We start from the raw sequence: 21,915 nt of genomic DNA on the forward strand, positions 1-21,915 counted from the left end.
TCCCCCCAACAAATGCTTCAAGCCGCCACATCACACACACACACACACACACACACACACAGGTTTGTTTTTGTGAAAAGTGGGGACATCCCATAGGCGTAATGGTTTTTCTACTGTACAGACCGTATATTCTATTGCCCTACACCAACCCTACCCCTAAACCTACCCCTCACAGGAAACTTTGTGCTATTTCAGATTTTCAATACACTCCATTCTGGGTGATTTATAAGCGTTTTGAAAAGTGGGGACATGGGGTAATGTCCTGAAAAGTCACCTTCTCCTTGTAATACCTATGTCATACCTTTGTCATTATACACATTTATGTCCTCATTTGTCACAAAAACGCGCATGCACACACACACACACACACACACACATCATTAACATAAACATAACATTGAGTTTTACATCACATGTTCCATGTTGCAGTTGAATAAAACAAAGAAAAATATATCATGTATGGTTAAAAAAAGTGGTTGACCATTTCAGTGACCAATGTTGATTGTAGTTTGGCCAATGTAATAGTGATATACACAGAAAATCTAATTTAATGACAGCAAATGAAATAAAAAGTACTTATATAATGAAGACTTGATTTCAATTGTTATATTAGTATAACTGATACACTATTATAGTTTTTGTTAATATTTTGAATTAGATTTTATTATTGTATTCTCTGTTTTTTGTCTATATATTTGTCTATATATCTAGTTTTTATTCAGTTTTAGTTAGCTTTAGCTATTTTAGCACTTAAACTAAATGTAAATGGGAAATGTTGCAATGGCAATTAGCAGAAATAAAAATGTTATTTTATTTTATTATTTTTTCCAGTTAATATTTATTTCATTTCACGTAATGAAATGTTTTTATGGTTTTACTTTTAGTTAACAATAATAACCCTGCTTGTTTTATCTACTCCGAATTTACAATAAAAAATATATTTTTATTTTATTTTATAAAATGATTTTATATTTAATTACACAAGATGACACTTCTGAAGGCACAGTTGTTGATACAAATATTATATGATTAATTGTTCTGACTGATATATTGATGTATCCGCAATATCAGCAACACTAACCAGAAATGCAAAAAAATGACTTGTTTCAGATGACTTGCAGCTCTGTTTGGTGCAGACAGTGTTGCCTAAATGAACCATGACAGCTTTAAAACATGGTATCTGATATCCACCATAAAATATCCGCCAGTGCTCTTCAGGCTGTCACAGATATGAGGTGTACCTGTTCTGTCGTGTGTGATTATAAATGGCTCTGGCGGTCTGCTGCTGGCGGACACACGTAACCCACATGGAAAAGCTCACTTTCAGTCTGTGTCTCTCTGTTCTGCTCTTCATCCGTTCAACAGCACACTTCTACTGCTCACAGTGCGGCCCAACAGCCTAAAACACACACATCCAGACAGAAGAAGATCTCAGATACAAGCTACAAGTCAAAGCTCACCACATACCTACTACACCTACATAGAAAACTGAAGGCCATCAACTGAACTGACTTGCCTTAACTTGACTTGATTTGTGAACTGATGAATAACATTAGGAATGCGTATTAAGAAAGTAAAAAGGGTATGGACCCCTTTACCTTAAAACACATTCCCAGCCTTCTGTAATCCTAAAATGTAATGATTTTAGTTACTTTTTTAAGTTATAGAATCTAGGAGTGCCCATAGATTAAAATAGTTTTTGAAAACTAGAATTGCAGGCCTTTTAATATTGCTGTGGATAGTGGTGGGTATTGGAGTCAAAAAGGTTGAGAACCACTGCTTTAAATGCACAAGGGAGAAAAATAACAAGCATAATGCTAATGAAGCTTCTCTAAACATGTTGACATGTTTAGTGTAACTAAGGCAAAATCATAACATCTGCTGTCCATATTTACCAGTCTGGTCCATGCAGTGAAGCAGCGTCTGAGTAGACTGCTGTCATGAGTAACTGCCGCTTGCTGCTCCAACATATGTTTCTTGTGTCTCTGCCAAACCATTTGTTTCCACTGAATGACTGACTGAAAGAGCACCTTTCTCTCCTGTATCAAAATAAATAAAGAAGCACATACATAAATAAATAACCTTGTCCTTGAGTCCCTCAAACAACAAAATGATCTGTTCCAGACCCATATGACTTTCTCTCTTCAGCACAACATTTTTCATATCATTGTATGATACAGATACAACATAATGGATGTAAACTGAGCTGTTAAGCTTCAAAAAAAAAAAAAAAATGGATAAAAGTAGGCCATATGACTCATATGCTATATTCCAGAGGTGGGGCACTCGATTGGACTTGACTTGACTCAAATCACAAATTTAAGGACTTGTGACTTGCTTGATTCACTGAAGAAAATAACTGGACTTTGACTCAAAATCCAATGACTCTAGACTTGACTTGAGCTGCGTGACTCGAAAGTGACTTTCTAACAACTGTAATCAGATTATTTTTTTAAAAGAAATGATAGAATCTTTTGGAGAGAAGAGAATCTTTTTTTTTTTGTTTCTTTTGGATATAAATACTTTAAAATCGACTATTCTCATAAAAGACATTTGCTGGATGCACAATTTGCAAAGCCAGGATATCAGACACAATCACCACAACTTCACATTCGCCACTTCAAATAGGAAGGGTTTGTAAGCTATAACCTGTTCATTATAGTTAATTTGTCTAATATAATGTGCAAAACTAAATGATTTACTCAAGACTTATTATGGGATCCTAGATTAACAACTTAGTGGAAAGCATCAGTACTCAAGATATAACAAAGAATATGACATTTAACAAGAGTCATGCAAAAAAAGGTAATAAGGTTACAATAAGGTTCCATTTGATGCTTGTTACAGTTTTTTTTTTACAATCGCTAGGACACATTTCTCAATACTTAGGTCACTTTTTCAAAACTCTTCACACAGCGAGCACAACATCAGTCTATGTGGGCTAAACTGTGGATCATTTATCGCTGCTTTGGCACAAAATGCATTCATTGACGACATTTGTCAAATTACATGAATTCTTTTCTCACTTCGACACAAACACCATCAAAACTTTCTGTACCATACAAGCCAATCTGCACATGTTTACATACTGTTTTCAAAACCGTTAAACTTAAGTTCAAAACCTAAGACAGACATTTGCAACATTTCTACAGTAATATCATATAGAAAGCAGTTGCATGTAGCTGAACATCTTCACAAGTTTTAGACAAAAGGGGAAAACTTAGGAATCATTTTGTACTGTAATGTAAACATGGACCATGTAATATATACTGCAGTGAATTATAAACAGTAGAGAGAGTATCATTCTTGTTTTGTAAATAATTTTTGCTATGAATGCTACCTGTTGTTAGTGGGGGTTTTTTCCAGGTTGTTGTGTTACGAGTGATAAAGTGTGTTTGTTTGGTGAAAACCTTTGCTAGTGTTGTGTAAGAATTACTTGATTTGAGACATTAATGAAGTGTTTTGGTAGTTTTAGTGCATTTTGAAAGATGATTAGGAGAACTGTGTGAAGAGTTTTGAAAAGGTGACCTAAGTGTTGAGAAATGTGTCCTAGCGATTGTGTAAAAACTGTACTACATAAAAAGTTTTTAAGGAAATTAGATAGCTTTACTGGAAAATAGCAAGCCACTGATATTATATGATATATGATATGAATGAATGAATGCCAAAAAGCAAAACCCAGATAGATAGATAGATAGATAGATAGATAGATAGATAGATAGATAGATAAAGATAGTCTTCAATTTAAACTTTGTTTTAAAATTCATGTAAAATTCAAATTAATTTTTGTTTTATGCAGCCAACCTGCTAAATTACAGCAGAGCTCTGCATTCATGGCATGCGGCTGTGCTGTGTTTCTGCAGCCTGTAGAGGGCAGTGCAGTGCTGCTCTCTGTGTGTCAATACACGTCCTCCAAACTATTCTTTTCTAATTGTAATACAGTATATTACTCAGGAATTACTCACCTTAAAAGCTGACAATTGGACAATCAAATCAATCCCTTACTGTGTTAACAATACCACAATATTAGCAGTATTGTGGTCCTTTAAAGACCTGAAAACTGATTTAAGAACTATAGTCCTGGTCTAGCTAGCTAGAACTGAGTCTTGTACCTGTGGCGCAGCGGTGGACATCAGGGGATCTGAGCAGTACGAGGCAGAGGAGGATGGATGAAGACGAGCCAGTCTGTCTGTGAAGAGCAGAACTCCATCAGAGAAACCAGCCTGAGTCTGTCTGTCCCACTCCAGAAGAACAGCCCTCTGAACTGCTCTATCATGAGCTGATCTGTGAGATCTCAATGAGAAATGTAAGAGCTGAGCAAAGACCTGACACAGAGAGAAATATGGTTACAAAGAAAGAGAGGAAGAGGAGGTCATCACACTTTGCCAACTGGTGTTTCTCTAATATCTCTGTCCACTTATGAAGAGTGTTGTGGAGCAGGAGCCTGGCGGATAGTCCTTCTGCTGAAATACCTGTTTTCCATTTCAACACTTCCATCATACGGCCCACAAGACAGAGTGATAATAATCAGAAATCTTTCTTGAGCAGCAAATGTACATATTAGGTACACTCTTCATCATGTGACACTGAAGACTGGAGTAAATACAGTAATCACACTCATGAAGGAATCTAACCTTGAATGAAACTGCTGGATGAGGAAATGCTTGTGAAGAGCGTGCAGCTGTCGAGATCTGCTCCAGTGCTGTAAGCACGTCTTGAGTGCCAGCGCCTTTCTCTGATGCCAGTAACGCACTACGCTGAACCAGTGCTCTCCACGCTGACAAACACCTGACAAAACACAGAGAATCAGTGGCGCAGCATCAAACACTTCAGCAACCACACAGTGTGCAACCACAGAGTGCTCAAAAGTTTCTTTTTTTATAAATTAATATTTTCATTCAGCAAGGATGCATTAAATTGATAAGTGATTTCTCTAAATAATTCTGACAAAAAAGATCACAAAATATTTTAGTTTCTAATGAATTCTGTACTTTTGAACTTTCTGTTCATGAGTGAGTGATGTGACATGTGGCCAAGTATGGTGACCCATACTCGGAATTAGTGCTCTGCATTTAACCCATCCAAAGTGCACACACACAGCAGTGAACACACACACACCGTGAACACACACCCGGAGCAGTGGGCAGCCATTTATGCTGCAGTGCCCGGGGAGCAGTTGGGGGTTCGGTGCCTTGCTCGAGGGCACCTCAGTCGTGGTATTGAAGGTGGGAGAGAGCGCTGTACATTCACTCCCCCCACCTACAATCCCTGCCGGTACGAGACTCGAACTCACAACCTTTGGGTTACGAGTCCGACTCTCTAACCATTAGGCCACGACTTCCCCACTGACAAACACCATCAAAGTATCCTGAAAAAAAGTATCATGGTTTCCACAAAAATATTAAGCAGCACAACTGTTTTTAATAATAGTAAAACTGACAATAATAATAATAATAATAATAATAATAATAATAATAATAGCAAATCAGCTTATTAGAATGATTTATGAAGAATCATGTGACACTGATGCTAAAAAAAGGTGATTTTCTCAATATTTCGATTTTTCTGCACCCTGAGATTCCAGATGTTCAATTAGTTGTATCTCGGCCAAATATTGTCCTATACTAACAATCCATACATCAATGGAAAGATTATTTATTCAGCTTTCAGATGATGTATAAATCTCACTTTTAAAAATATTGACCCTTATGACTGGTTTTGTGGTCCAGGGTCACATATATGAACTGCAGTATTATACAGAAATATAATTTTATATTATAAGAGAGACCAAACATGCATGCATAAATAGTGCACAACGGCTCAACTTCAATATCAAGTGCTCTGATGCAAGAAGGATGCAGTTATATCAGCTGTTATTAATGTAACACTTTAGAGGCACGCAAGAACAAGGCAAGATTTTATAAAAGCATTGCTAAACTGATTCTTCGTTACAGCAATCAATCAATACATCACATGGCTCATTAAGACTTATAGGGTATAAAAATGTGTCAGAATTATTACAGCTTCATTCTCCACTCTGAGAACTTGTGTCTTGTTAAGATTACATTATTATAAATTTTACAGGACAACCTGGTCATTAAACAGGTTAAAATATTAAACCTGGTCATTAAACAAAATTAAAAAATTGTTTATGCATATCAAGTCAAATTCACACTTCAGTTACAAATGCATACAAGGTAAAACTCAATAATATCTAGGTAATCATGTAATGAATGATTATTAACATTAATAATAAATAAATGCTTTAGGAGAATACAGGGGAGATGTGTGGTTCACATCAGTACAAGAACTGCAAACTCAGTGAACAAGCCATAAGAAATTACTCCTTTGTAAGATTTTGCAAGTGCTTTGGATTTTGGATCAGTAAACAGTTCAAGGTTATCATAAAACACAAGGCTGAATAATTATTTAAATGACTGCAAATGTAACATTTAGCTGTGTGCAACTGTTAACACATGATTTCCTCCCTATCATAAATTCAAAAAAAGTCTTTTTTCTTTCCCCCTTCAATAATTTTATTTTATTTATGTCAAGTTTGGGTTACAGTATTCGAAAACATTTCAGACCTCATTTAACATGAATATAAAACAACATAGCAACATATGTTTAGTTCAACCTTCTGATGTTGATGAACACCATTTTCACTAATGCTTTTTGAAAAAAAAATAAATAAATAATTGACATCATTTGAAAAAAGTTTTTGTACTTTATTTGTATAAAGTGCCAGTTTTTGAATATCTCATTCGAGTGTAACAGTCACAATGCAAATGAAGCACAGGAAAACAAGCTGACTTGCCATGAGAGTTGAGCTCTCTGTGATTTCTCCCAGATTCTCCTTAACTCCTTCCTCACCCCAGCGCTTTGACACTAAACGGCAAACGCAGCCTGCATTCTACCCTTCTCCTGCAGGAGGCGCACTCTCTCCAGACATCTCCTCGTGTCCTGCGTCCTGTCTGAGACATCTCTCCACTTCCTGAAGGTTGCTGCACAGATTTCAACAGCAGCCATCACTTCCAGCCTCTCAGCTCAGCAGACTCACCCTCACATCCGCTGTGGAAAGACCTCGGGCGCAGTGCTGTCAGTGTCAGGGGCTCTTACTGAACTCTGTCAGTCATTCCTCACCTACCTGCTAACATCCATCTGGAAAGCATCCATTGTGCTCTGGTGCTCAAACGTGTTAGCTTTTTCTTCTGAACGTAGCAATGCCAGGAGTGCAGGGTGTGTCTGTACAGAGAAGTGTACAGGAAACAAATAATGTGGTAGCATTTGTACTGCATTCTACTGGTAAACTCCAATTTGCTTTGACACCTTCACCTAAAAACTAGATTTTTGAACCACTTGTCTGTACTAAAATCACCTCCACAATCTTAGGGTGCTCTGGGGGGTTGCTATAGACTTGTTATGCAGTTACTAGGGTATTCTGGACACACTCTCAGAAAAAAAGGTACAAAAGCTGTCTGGGGCGATACCTTTTCAAAAGGCACACTTTTGTACCTTTTAGGTACTAATATGTACACTTTAGGTACTAATATGTACCTTTAAGTTACCAATATGGACTGTTTAGGTACAAAGGTGTGCCTTTTGAAAAGGTACCGCCCCAGTGACAACTTTTGTACCTTTTTTTCTGAGAGTGCAGTTTCGGCTTTAATATGTGCTTGGTGGTGTGTTCTAGGTGTTTGCCTGATTGCCCAAGTCAAATGAGCCCAACCTCTAAAGATGCTCTGTCTACAAATTCAAACTCACCATGGCTGTGTTTCCCAAAAAACATCATAAGACTAAGTAGATCATAGAAACCATTAACTCTCAGAAGAAGAAAAAAAAAATCTGTACCTTTACAGGTGCAACAGCTTTCACTGGCGTGGTACCCTTAAAGGGATAGTTCACCCAAAAATTAAAATTTGATGTTTATCTGCTTACCCCCAGGGCATCCAAGATGTAGGTGACTTTGTTTCTTCAGTAGAACACATATGATGATTTTTAACTCCAACCGTTGCAGTCTATCATTCGTATAATGCATGGCAATGGTAACAAAATCTATGAGAGTAAAAAAAACATGCACAGACAAATCCAAATTAAACCCTTCGGCTCGTGACGACACATTGATGTCCTAAGACACGAAACGATTGGTTTGTGCGAGAAACCGAACAGTATTTATATCATTTTTTACCTCTAATACACCACTATGTCCAACTGTCTTTGGGCGCACGCACGGCATCCGGTGTGTGAGGTGTGTACACGCTCTGGTGTAGTTTATGCAAGCGCCGGAAGTGATCTCTCGCGCGTATATGTCACTCATTGTTTACACAGTGCACAAACATTGTAGGTACGACGGCTAATCAAAATGGTACTTACTTGCACTTATCCGACTTAAAACTAAAAGATTACGTGTTACATGTTTTTTTTACTCTCATAGATTTTGTTACCATTGCCATGCATTATACGACTGATCACACCTCACGCACCGGATGCCGTGCGCGCGCCCAAAGATGATTCAAGGTAAGTGTAAGTTATAAGTATTTCTTATTAGTAATATCAGTAGTAAGTCCACCGAAGAAAAAAAAAAAAATTATTTTAAATCAGGGTAAATTTACCTGATAAGAAAAATGACAAGATATTAAGTCTTGTTTTCAAAAATAAAAAAATAAAATTAAAATAAATAAAATCAAAATGTTGTTAGTTTTTGCTTAAAACAAGAAAAAACATCTGCCAATGGGGTAAGAAAATTTAATAAATTTTCAATTAAGATTATTTTTCTTATCCCATCGGCAAATATGTTTTTCTTGTGTTAAGCAAAAACAAACAAAATTCTGATGTTTTTTTTTTTTTTCCAGAAAACAAGACTTAATATCTTTGTTTTGCTTCTCAGGTAAATTTATCTTAATTTAAGAATGCTTAGATATTTAAAATGGAAAACAAGACAAAAACACTAAGTAAGAATATATATATTTTTTTGCAGTGTCATGGGGACGCAAATGGCCCTGTTGAGAATTAGGCAGATACAGTTCTCTATAGTGTTCACACACTTCCCACCTGGTAAAAACTGTGACAGAGCAGAAAAGCACTTCTCCTCCTCTCCACTGCATCAGTTTGAGCACGATGCATGTTGACGGCCCATCTCAGAGCATACAGAGCTTTGCTTAGAGCCCGTCTCCTGTCATTACAGCGGGCTTGAGAGAGGAACCTGAGTCTATTGGACCACATCCTCAGACAGCGCAACTGCAGACGAAACCTGTCCAGATCCTCACACCTGCATATAACACACAGTGACAATTAAATAAACCATTAAAGTTACGTTAGCAGGAAGTATTTCGATCTCTAGATAAGCCATCTCAATCCAAACACAGTACATGGGTTCTGAAAAGCTTTTAATTTTACCTGTTAGGCTGAGCCCAGAATTACAGGTACATGTCACAACAAGTTAGATAATTATTGTGATAGCAGCTCTGTCAGAACAGTTATTACGCTTTCACAAGGCACTGCAACTTGACACAGATCTTATATTTTCTTTACCTTTCTTCTATTTTCTTTTCATCAAAGTCATCATGAGTCTCTGGTGCCACATAAAGCTTTTTTTAAAACAAGAAATATGTTAAAAATGTGTTCAGTAAAGCTTCCTCAAATTAAATGTAAATATATTATCCCTTCAAAACACCCTATTCAAAAAAATCTGGAATTGTGTGAAGAGGTTTCCTTATATAACCAATCCTAATGGAATCCAATAAGAATCTTCAAAAGGTGTGGTTGCACCTTTTGTATGGCGAAATTCCTCTGGGGAAAAAATGCAATCTTCTTAAAGGGGTCATAGGATGCCCATTTTCCACAAGTTGATATGATTCTTTGGGGTCTTAATGAAAAGTTCAGGAGTCATTCTCGTCTACATCTGCTCCGGCGGTGAAACAATGGCGGACTGATGACAGCTCACTCAGGGTGGAGCTAAGGTAAGACACCAGTCCAGTCTGTGCTGAAATGCTACTGTCAATCAAACTATCGTGGGAGGGGCCTGTCTGTGTGACATCACACAGACAGGCATCTGAGATCGGCTCGATTTGAGAAAGGGGAAAACATTTAACCAGATTTAAAAAAAAACACTGGGTGGATTTTTATCATTATAGGGTGTTTGTGTACACACACTTCCAACACACATTTCAGTTCAAACTACTTGTAAAAGTGCATGTAGCATCCTATGACCCCTTTAATAGAAATCCATGTGATAGGAGATTAGGCTCATTGGAATTCCGTGCGTGTGGCGACATTTATGCAAAACGATAGTTATGCAAAACGTAGTTTACTACGTCAGAAAAGCTATAGAGTTACTGCAAGTTCAAAATGTACACAGACAGCATTGTGCAAGGAACCACATGAAAATAAGTATTAATTAATAATCTGCCATGTTGTCATCATTTGTGTGAATATAGGTTTTTGTTGTCTTTAACAACTGCCCCTGCTGCCCCAAGTGTTAATTTCAGTTAGAAACTGGTGAATTTAAGTGTTTTTGGAGATTTGTAAAAATGTAGGTAAAGCTCCATTTTTCCAATGAGCCTAGGTTGAAAATGACACAAATGATTTTCTAATGTGACCATTCTATAATAATAATAATAATAATAATAATAATAATAAAAGCCTGATCTAATTTGATTCAGTGAAATTATTTCATAAATAAATATAAAATATATATTTAAAATTTTTCTAATGTGATCACACCATAATAATCAAATAAAATCAACTGCACGTTTTGTATGTATTTGATTCTTGCAGTCCAAATTGATCTTTTTCAACTTTATCAGATACTCTTGTACACCAGACCTTCTTTGCATGAGAAATTTAATTTGCTAGAGTTTCGCCAATGTGACCGTGTCTTAATCTAACAAGATCATACTTTATCTCTATTTTGGATTCTAATTCGATTTTTTTCCAGTCCAACTGGATAGTTTTCCTAGTAAAAAATAATTGTACTAAAATGTATTTGAAATACATTTATTTCATGCTAAGTATACTACAAATACATTTATATATTTATGTGCTTCATAAAAATACCCTGCAATAGTACTTTTGGCATACTAAACTGGTATTCTTACAGTCTGCTAAATTGGAACAGCTAACTTGTACTTAATGCACTTTAATTGTGCGGAAGTAATGCTGAAGTCCAACTAAACATATACTGAAGTATATTTCATTGTACTTTAGGTACACTTTAAACATCTTGCATTTAAAGACTGATATTGTTCAAAGATCATACAATCCTCATCAATAGTGACATCAAAACACATTTTAGGCATAATATTAAGAAATGTGCATTGTGCAAAAGTAGTACGCCCAATAAAGTTTAATTAAAATGTTTATTTCAGTAAGTCTCGAGCTATAAGTCAGAGAACATGTTAATAGATTTGAACTATACTCAGTATGAAATAAATGTATTTTAAGTATATTATAATAATGTCTTAGTGGAGAACTAAAGGAAATAGCACAGTGGTTTATACGAGTATTAAATCTTTGTTCTATCACCATTAATCATTATATGTCTGTTAGAAACTTCTTTAAACAGTCTAGTGTTTATTTTGTTTTCTTATGCTGAAATTCTTAAGGAAATTCCCATTTGGTTCCAGATAATGATAGAAATGCTTCATTTCGGATGGGATTTTGGACGTCAACATACCTGAGCTTCCGTGGCTTTACACTTCAGAGTTGGTGAGTGTAGTTGAGGAGATGTGAGGTATTGCCCGTCAATGCACACTCGTTCATTTCTACTTCCTGCCTGTCCTGGAAGAGATTTGCATGTTTCTCGAAGAGAAACTCTTTGGGTTGTTTGCACGTTTCTGTACATCCTCTCTCTGAATCACCAGTGGGTGAATTTGACTCAATTCCTCCTGCATTTCAAGACTGTTATGAGTGTAAATCTCTGTAGGCCTATCAAAAGCCAGTTTGTTGCCATCAGGCCTCGTCTTTCTGACAAAATCTTCATTTCCCCCAGATTCGTTTGATGATTTGCTGTGTATAGAAACTCTAGGGATGTAACTAGAGCCCAATCTTGTGTCACAGCACTGAAACTGCTCACTTCTTGGTTGTCTTGTATAGCTACTGTGCCGTTCGCCTTCAGAGACAACAGGTATAGTGCGAGAGGAAACCGCTGAGGTGGATACAGATAAGTTGGGCGTCTGACACTCCACAAAACAGACTGCATGTTCAGTTGTGTTGAAGTGTAGGATCGAGCAATGCAAGTTTGCAGACTTCCACGAGGACTCGAGAAGCTCATGAAAGGTAGAGGACGAAAGCCTTTCATCTAGCCTTTGAAAAGCGAGTGCTTCCTTATGGGGTTTATAAGCGATGTCTGCAGAATTAAAGCAGGTCGGCTGAATGTCTTTCTTTGAAATTGCGGATAATGAGGAAGGCTCAGTAAAATCCCTCTCTGGGGTTTTCCATTGCACACACTTGCGCTTGGCTGCCGTATTACAACATCTGAGGGCTGTAGCATCACTTGGTCTCGCATCTCTCTTGGCATTTGTTGAGCTACTTGCAGTGTCTGAAGCCAAATAAATGTTCTTGTTCCACATGGTGTGGTGAGGAAGATCAAAAGTGCAGTCTGTTTTTCTGAACGAAGGGCTCAGAAACAAACGCGAGCATGCAGGGAAGTCTGCTCAGCGGGGTGCTCTTGTATGAGGTTGTACTGGTTTTTGGAGCATATGGAGACTCATCTGTGTTTTCCTCAGGCAACAGCATGTTGCTTGTTATTCATATTTTGCCATCTCAATACAAACCTGCTAAGGTATCATTTAACAAACAAAAAAAACAAGGTCTCATTCCATCAACTTAATGAAATATTCAGGCATAACCATGCATTGAAAAACACCCAATTATCCACTGCAAACAATTCAATTAAACATCTAATTATTTAAATGTCACCTGATAAAACATTTATATTCCTACATTTGGATAATGGAGTGGCAATAATGATGATCATTAGGCTACAGCTGTACAGTATTTACAAAAATCACTCACCCTCAGGGGCAGCATGATATATTTGCGAATGCCTCCATTTTGTCATCTTCAGTTAAGGATCTGTATAAAATGTGGATGAAACCTTCAAACTGCAGAGCGCAAGTTGTGTGAGCTAAGAAGATTACAACCAGATTACTGTACAACCAACCTGCTGGGAGCAGCCTTTAAACTAGTTCAGTCTAAGCTGTCAGACAACCTTTTAAAACTAAAAACATAGTAATAATAATAATCTGAAGAAAACATGAGTAGTGTTTGCCCATGCAAAATACTCCTCCACAATTCAAAGACCATCTTAATCAGGTTAGACACCCTATTGAATTTAATGGGGACTAAAACAAGGCTTGCAGTCTTTACAATGGCACACACTGTCTAAAGATCCTAAATCATGTCATTTTCACAACTCACAACTTTCAAAAAAGTTTTATGGAGTTCTTGTCTACTGAAAGTTTTTTTTTTCTTTTTTTTTCCAGAAAGATGTTTTGCCAGCTGAACTATCAGTATGTTGTTAAACAACAGCTCAATCCATTGAACGCACTGTACTTGTATCCCTCACAACCTTGTTTTCATTCCTGTCAAAAATTAAATATGGTGCAACCCTGACTGAGGGCTGTGGATGGTTACCAAGCCCAGACTATCCCAAGATGCATTGCATGCCGCTGATGACAGAATTTTTTTTCTTAAGAAAAATGCTAGATTACACTTTTAAATGTTAGTATTAGATTTCAACTTAATCGGATAGCTAATAATAATGTTAAAAATATACCCTTTTTAAAGCAGTTAAAATGCTGACATCTTTCTGAGAAGCAATTTTATAGATATAGTTTTTATGGAGCTAGGTGAACATATATAGACAGGCTGTGACCCATGTTTTGCTTTTAGACAGTTGAATATCACTATATTTTAAAAATATAGAATATTTAAAAAATTAAAAAAATCCAGAATAAACATTACTGCCACAACAAGAGTCCTCCATAGGCTAGACCGGCCTATTTAACAAAACTCGGTTCGACCTTTGCAGACTTCAAAGGCGTCCCTCTAATATGCAACCCCTGAATTGGGACACAACTAGTTGTTAGTTCATTGCAAGAGCTGGTCTGAATGGTTGCTAACTGGCCCAAATCCAAGTCCATTCTCAAGTTTCTATCATATTCTTGTCTCTAGACTCCTTCAAATTTAAGCCAACAGGACTTTTCACTTGTTAAGAAAAGTAACAACCCACCATTCATCAAACTGCAACAATGTACGGTACACAGATTAAAGTTTTTATTAAAAAAAAAAAAAAAAACAAACACACAAAAAAAGTCTCAGGTTACGCATGTAACCATGGTTCCCTGAGAAGGGAACGAGACACTGTGTCCTCTAGTTTCCTTGCCATGCTTCGGACGCAAGCTTCAGACGAAGAAGCGGATGACTTGTTACGAGACACTGCATCCTTTAGGGGTAGCTATGGGGAATGCCTTCAGCATGACCGGTGTCTGAAGCATACATCTAAAAACGACAATAACATTGGCAGGCGACAACATATGACGTCATTACCCTGTGCGATCACAGTATAAAAAGGCGCTGGGATAACAAGTCATCCTCTTCTTCGTCTTCACTGACCGTTTGTTTATGTTAGTGTTAAACTAAGCACGACAGGAGTGCATGTTCTCTCGCCAGAGGCTTTGCTCTGATACCTGCAGCTTCACACGGCTCGCGTGTGAATCATGAGTTTTGATTTGAATCATGAGACTCAATTCAGGTTGAGTTTTGTTCTGTCTAATGATCATATATTTTTTGGCTGATGTTAGCAGCATTAAACGTGAAGACCAGCACATGTATGTGTGTGTTCTGTCTAATGGATTCTGAGAGACAGGAGCCTCTCGGTGTTTGACAGACCTGTGACCTACCGAACCTGTGACACTTACTAATGTAGTGTCAAATATATGTATGTAATATGACTGTGTTGAGCTTGTAGTCGATCAGAAACGTCGACTGATTCTGCAGTATGTGTGTGGTGAAGAGCATGTGCATTCAGCTCTTGAGGGAGCTGGATGCGCTCTGCATTCGTTGCTTATTTCTTGTGAGGGATAAGCATGAATTGAATGCGCTCATCTCACGAGGAGACGGCTTATGCTCATCGTGATGCATTTGCGGGACTACTGAGGGGGAGGTGAGTACTTCACCATTTACCCGAGTTTGTAGATAGCGTTTGCATGAGTGCGTTTGCCTCTCGCGGTAATAGCGACGCATTTGCGGCAGCGGTTTCCATTCTCGCTTGATTTCCGATGTAATCTAGTGTTTGAGTGGAGCGTGTTTAGCTCGCATGGGAGTTGAATGCATGCTGTGCGTTGCGGTCGCGGTGACAACATGGAAAGGACCTGATGGGAAATTTCTCCCTATCAGTAACTTCCTTTTGTTTATATAGGAAGTGTATAGTGTGGATCTGTCTGCAGTTGTTGGACAGATGATTTATATCATGTCCTTCTCAGATAACCACATTATACTGCACTCCGGCTTGAAGTTAACCAAAAAATTAAAAATCCTCCTGCCCTGCATATGATGAGCTGCTTGAGGTTATGGATCGCGCCATGGCGAGGCTTGACTTGCCGTGGAAGCGGGCGGTTACATACGTAACCTGAGACATTCCCTTCTGAGGGAACTTCGAACTGCGTCCTCTAGGGGTCACTATGGGGAACGGTACAACCACGCCACCATGCTGAGGGGAGTGCATGCCAGAAACCCACGGCGAGCACTAAGTACCAACTTTACCATAGCCATGGGAGTTGCCCCAAAGGACGTCTTGACGGCTGTCAGTGACATTATCCCCTTCGGAAAGTCCGAAGCCTGGACCTTTATGGAATGAAGGATTTAAAGGCAGCCGAGCGTGTCTTGGCCTCCTTAAACTTCACGATCACTGTCTCGACGGAAGTGGCGCAAAGCTCAGAAGGGGAAACCGGCACATCAAGAAGAAAGGCCTTCTCTTTCGACCCAGTATCCACCAGACTCACCCACAGATGTCTCTCTGTAACCACCATGGCCGCCATGGATTTGCGCCATAGTGTGCAACGAGGCTGCAGCCTGACCTGCTGCCGCATATGCCCTGCCATTCAAACGAGATGCATCCTGAAGGGGTTTGGATGGCAGGGAGTGAGCCTTAAGAGAAGATGTCTCCCCCATAGAGAGATAGCAGGCCAGCGTCTCTTCAACAGGGGGCATCTTTCCATTCTCACGCATCCCTTCGATGTTGGCATAACTAGTATGCTGGAATCTGTGGATGCGGGACGAGAATGGATTTTTCCAAGCCTTCTCGATCTCCACATGAAGATCGGGAAGGAATGGAAGGCTCACCTGAGCTGGAGGGCTATGGCTAGAAAGAAAACGCTCAGCGAGGCAGCCTTGAGGTGTGCGCGATCCATAACCTCAAGCAGCTCATCATACGTGGGGCAAGAAGGGTTAACTTCAAGCCGGAGTGCAGTATAATGTGGTTATCTGAGAAGGACATGATATAAATCATCTGTCCAACAACTGCAGTCATATCCACACTATACACTTCCTATAAACAAAAGGAAATTACTGATAGGGAGAAATTTCCCATCAGGTCCTTTCCATGTTCTCACCATGGCCGCAACGTGCAGCATGCATTCAGCTCCTGCCCAAACACTAGATTACCTCAGAAATCAAGCGAGAATGGAAACTGCTGCCGCGAATGCGCCGCTAATCCTGCGAGAGGCGAACGCACTCATGCAAACACTATCTACCAACTCAGGTAAATGATGAAGTACTCACCTCCCCCTCAGTACTACCGCGAATGCATCACGATGAGCACAAGCCGTCTCCTCGTGAGACGAGTGCGTTCAATTCATGCTTATCCCTCACAAGAAATAAGCAATGAATGCAGAGCGCATCCAACTCCCTCGAGAGCTGAACGCGCTTGCTCTTCATCACACACACACACACAGCACGCGAGCCGTGTGAAACTGCGGGTATCAGAGCAAAGCCTCTGGCGAGAGAACATGCACTCCTAGTCGTGTTTAGCTTAACACTAACATAAACAAACGGTCAGTGAAGCTGAAGAAGAGGATGACGTGTTATCCTGGCGCCCTTTTATACTGTGATCGCGCAGGGTAATGACGTCATAGGCTGTCGTGGGCCAATGTTATTGTCGTTTTTAGATGTATGCTTCAGACACCGGTCACACTGAAGGCGTTCCCCATAGCGACCCCTAGAGGATGCAGTTCGAAGTTGTGTCATCGAACAATGACACACCCAATTTGTTTTCAGTAGATTGTCTCATCTTTATGATGAGTTTCATGCGTGATGAAAGGGATGAAAAACTGTTTGAAGCAATACAAACACCAAGTTCTGTAAAAAATATTAGTCTTATTTTATTTGAGGAATGTTACAATTGCCATTAAATAATCTGCATATTCAACAAATTAAATTACAGGAAGAAATTTGTATTATTTTGTGTATTTTGTACAAAATACACAAAGTCATTTGCACATCATGCAATTGTTAAAAACTAATGCAAACAGAGTCAAATATTCTTAGTCTTGATCATCCCACGGTCTAGTTGTAGTTTCTCAGGAAAACCAATCTGTGAGGCTGGAATTTCTCTCGACACAGTGGGCATTCAGTCTATAATGAGAGCAACAAAGAAAATGGCTGATCAGACATCAGTAATGTTGAACTTTACACCACTGCATTACGTTATATAAAAGTCTTGCCTTGGTATTGCACCACTCAGTAATGCACTCCCAGCAGAAGAGATGACCACAGGGAGTGCTGCTGGTGTTCCTGCGCTCCTCCAAACACAAGACACAGCGCGAGGAACGAGACGATGACTGGCTGACCTGATGACTGAAAGGAAAAACAGAGAATACCTGAACAACCACAAAAACTAACCACAACCACAAAACTAATGAAGAAAAAAAAACGGTAAAAGACAAATAAGAACGTTTGAGATGAAGGAAAAAATGGTTAATATTCCATGCCAAGTCATCCAAATGCAATATCTAAATCCATTCTGGTTTAATATTTTCTGCTTCTTAACATATTTATACATTTTTTTTCTATAAGTAATTATACAATTTTTGCTTTAATAACTCAAAAATGTGAAAAAGTGATGTAACCATCAAGTAAAAGAAATAACCTTCAAACTACATTTTCAAGTTTGGGTTTTTACCATTTGATAACCTGAATTAGCCCACAATGGAAAAAAAGGTTGCAATATCTTATATATATTTTTTAAATATTTACTTATGATGACACACAGTGATTGAGGGTCCTCTCTGTGAAATAATTTCTGATTTATGGATTTCGTCATGGCATCCTGCTATTATGGTTACACCACACTGACCTTGATTATGATCTTACGACACCTAGGTTTGTGTGTACATTAATGAGGAAAAAAAATTAACTTAAATTATTTTAGCAAATGGCTGCAATATAACAAAGAGTGAAAAATTTAAGGGGGTCTGAATACTTTCCGTACCCACTGTATATATATATAAACTTATACATCAAAAAAAAAAAAAAGTTATATTACGACAATGACCCACCAAAAAATTGGGGGAAACAGCAGTAAAAGGAACAAGCCTTAGGGCAATACAGGTCTTTTTTCTATTGAAAGAGTGTTTTATGAAAAAGCTGAAAAGCATTTGTCAAATGTAGGCCATGATTGTATAGAGCGCTACCTGGGGAGCAGGTGTCTGTGCTGCTTCCACTCATGTCGAGCTCTCTGTCTCTGCCTGAGGTTGTTAAACTGCAGTGTGAGAGTGATGCCCAGCTGCAGAAGAGACAGAGCCCCCAGCAGACGGTAACTGTTACTGATCCGCGGGTCATCGCCAGCCACATTTCCCACTCTCAGCTAAAGAAAACACAAACACATTCACACGCTCACACAGATCCACCTTTGACATTTCAGTAATGTGACGTACAATACTGTTCAAAAGTTTGGGGGTCAGTATTTTTTCTTCCCTGAAAGAAATGTATAGTGATAGTAAAGACATTTAGAATATTACAAAAGATTTATATTTCAAATAAATGCTGTTTAACTTAACTTTATAAACTTAACTTAACTTTCTATTTATCCAAAATTCTGGTAAAAAAAAAACGGTATCACCGTTTCCAACGAAATATGAAACTATTTATAACATTGATAATAATCAGAAATGTGTCTTGAGCAACAAATCAGCATATTAGAATGATTTCTGAATGATCATGTGACACTGAAGACTGGAGTAATGATGCTGAAAATTCAGCTTTACATCACAGGAATAAATTAGTTTAAGACCTATTTACATAGAAATCAGTTATTTAAAATTATAATAATATTTCACAATATTACTGTTTATTATTTTCAAATATTATTGGTCATATTATTGTATTTTTCGATCAAATAAATGTCTGAAAAATAAATTTTTCGATCAAATAAATGTCTGAAAAACAATTTTTTAAAAAGAAAAAATAATTTTACTCCCAAACTTTTGAATGGTAGTGTATTTCAGAGTAAAACAGGATATTCAATAAGAAAAATAAAAAAAGTGAGCCTTGATTTTAATGATCAGGAATTGGTTGAATGGGGAAGAAAAGCCTCAGAACCAAATGCTACAATGATATGGTGAAAAGTGGGTGTTTTTAAAGCAATCAATCACTTAAAGACTAGGTACCAAGATATTAGCATGTTTTGGACATGTTACCATGGTAATACCACAGTATTCTGTGAAGCACATTGGAGTACAATGTAAACACCATGACACATTAATATGGTTATTATTTAGTGCCTTAGTGTGTACTGAAGTACCATGGTATTTTGCTCTCATACAGTACTTTTTAGAATTTAAGAAAGAAAGAATTTAACATAAATCCTCTGCTGCATTACTGTGATTTATCAATGCAACATATAGGATCTTATTCCAACATTACGGATTTTATAATAGCTAAAGAACAAATACTAGGGACGCATAATATTGGATTTTTGCCAATATGCAATATGCCAGTATTTTTCAACACATTTTGGCCGATAGCCGATACCGATATATTTCCTTTTGTTTGGAAACCAAGCGAAACACCAAGTCTCTCCTGTGCAGAGATTATAAACAAATTATTTTTAATTTCGGTTAGTTTCTAACGAAAACCTACTTGTTAGAATTAAATAAACAATAACGGAGTTCTTTAATACTGAAAGTACATTGAAAGCTTTGAAAATAACTATAAATCAATCGCTGTCTTTTTTTTTTTTCAGACAGATGCAGTGGCAACATTTGTAGATGATTTAACATTTGTAGATGGTCTAAAACAAAGGAGTTTTAAAAATCCTGAAAATCTTTTAGAGCTCCTTGTATTTAAGATTTCATAATCCGTTTGGCGCAAAAAAAAAAAAAAACATATTACACATTAATGAACAAATCTGTAAATATAAAATTATTTAATTTACAAGCGTAATGTTTTTTTCATTTTATTACAAGTAGGCCGACAGCGCCCCCTAAGTAAATAACTGTATCGCACACCGGACACGTTATTCTGTACTTGCATTCTCAGATTAAATGCTGCGATCCAAAAATAGTGAATCAAATCACCATTCTGGTAAAATATCGGCATGATTTTTCATATCGGGCCGATGCCGATATTTACATTTAAAGCCATTATCGGCCGATTCCGATAACAGTCCGATAATATCGTGCATCCCTAAAAAATACTTACATAACTGACACACGCAGCTCTTTTGCCAATATGGTAAAAGGCTCCAGTGATGTAAAAGAGGGCCACATGTAGTCTGTACAGCAGTGTGATACCCTGCTGCAGGGCAAATACGAGCGGAATCAGAGCTTTCCTCTGGGACTCCGTCAGCATCCCTACTGCTCTCTGAATCCACAGCCGCACATGTGATAACGGCCTCCACATTCTGCTCGTCTGAGGTGCTTCTGCTTCCAGCTCATTCTCAATGCAGATCAAGACCTTGTCCAAAAGATAAGGCACAATTGTGTGGCAGACGATGAGCGCGGTTCTGCGCATCCGCGAGGGGATTCTTCTCTTGCTGGGGTCCACCTGGATGATGCTGACATACTCCTCGCCCAGCGTCTGGTATCCTAAATGAAAGACAACAAGACAGGGCTCTCAAATTCAACAAATGCTCATTATGAGGAACACATCAGCAGTACTGCAATGCTGCAGTGAATAACTCACCAGATGAAGTTGTTAAGACATAGTAGGTCAGATCAGACAGTAATTCAATTTCCTTTCTCCACTGAAGCCAACGTCTGGAACCTGAAGAAAAAAAAAACACAAATCTTTGAACAAACCACTCCATTAAAGGGGATGTATAATGGAAAACAGGATTTTCCCTTTTTTTAAATAAAAATTCAGAATAGGATACTACTCTTGTAGTATGTAATATGTATACTGTGCACCAGTGTTATATTTGAATTATTTATATATTATTGTATTTTTAATATATATATATATATTTTGAATTAGCTGTTAGTTTTACATTTTAGTTTTTTATTTGAAATTTTTTACATTTTTTGTTTAAATTCTAGTAATTTGTTATGTGCTTTTGTTATTTTGTAATATTGTGAAATATTATTGCAATTTAAAATAATTTTTTTTCTATTCTAATATACTTTAAAACGTAGTTTATTCCTGTGATGTAAAGCTGAATTTTCAGCATCATTACTCCAGTCTTCAGTGTCACAAAATTCAGCTTTACATTAAAGCTCAGACTTACATTTTAGTCTGGGACTAGGCTTAAGTCTTGTCTGTGAAACAGGGGGAAAGGGTTTTAATTTACATATTGTTATTATTAGCATTATTATTATTTAGTTTCATTAAGTATAGTATACAGTAGGGCTTCACGATTAATCGAATGCGATTGTCATGCGCACTTTGTCAGTAATGCTGGTTCTGTAATCAGCAGGA

General features: G+C 37.7%; 2 protein-coding genes across 2 annotated transcripts in view; both read right to left on the reverse strand.

Annotated features, from left to right (window-relative positions):
• LOC107691067 (uncharacterized) overlaps positions 1-12,569 on the reverse strand; it is a 21,076-nt gene extending 8,507 nt beyond the window's left edge. The window contains 14 exon segments of the mRNA XM_074187012.1: positions 1,242-1,399; positions 1,896-2,039; positions 4,113-4,284; positions 4,382-4,490; positions 4,635-4,691; positions 4,757-4,788; positions 6,818-7,004; positions 7,148-7,329; positions 7,765-7,769; positions 7,852-7,887; positions 9,052-9,268; positions 9,532-9,587; positions 11,675-11,828; positions 11,830-12,569. Coding sequence (XP_074043113.1) covers positions 1,242-1,399; positions 1,896-2,039; positions 4,113-4,284; positions 4,382-4,490; positions 4,635-4,691; positions 4,757-4,788; positions 6,818-7,004; positions 7,148-7,329; positions 7,765-7,769; positions 7,852-7,887; positions 9,052-9,268; positions 9,532-9,587; positions 11,675-11,828; positions 11,830-12,569 — 2,249 coding nt within the window.
• A 4,799-nt stretch (positions 12,570-17,368) lies between these two features.
• LOC107691068 (peroxisome biogenesis factor 10-like) overlaps positions 17,369-21,915 on the reverse strand; it is a 6,322-nt gene continuing 1,775 nt past the window's right edge. Inside the window, exons 2-6 of the mRNA XM_016489551.1 lie at positions 21,184-21,264; positions 20,701-21,086; positions 18,693-18,865; positions 17,724-17,856; positions 17,369-17,634 (exon numbers count right to left, since the gene is read on the reverse strand). Of these exons, the coding sequence (XP_016345037.1) occupies positions 17,566-17,634; positions 17,724-17,856; positions 18,693-18,865; positions 20,701-21,086; positions 21,184-21,264 (842 nt within the window). The 3' untranslated portion in view covers positions 17,369-17,565. The remainder of the gene's footprint in view (positions 17,635-17,723; positions 17,857-18,692; positions 18,866-20,700; positions 21,087-21,183; positions 21,265-21,915) is intronic.

This window comes from Sinocyclocheilus anshuiensis, unplaced genomic scaffold (assembly GCF_001515605.1).
Source record: "Sinocyclocheilus anshuiensis isolate Anshui unplaced genomic scaffold, SAMN03320099.WGS_v1.1 scaffold158, whole genome shotgun sequence".
NCBI lineage: Eukaryota > Metazoa > Chordata > Actinopteri > Cypriniformes > Cyprinidae > Sinocyclocheilus > Sinocyclocheilus anshuiensis.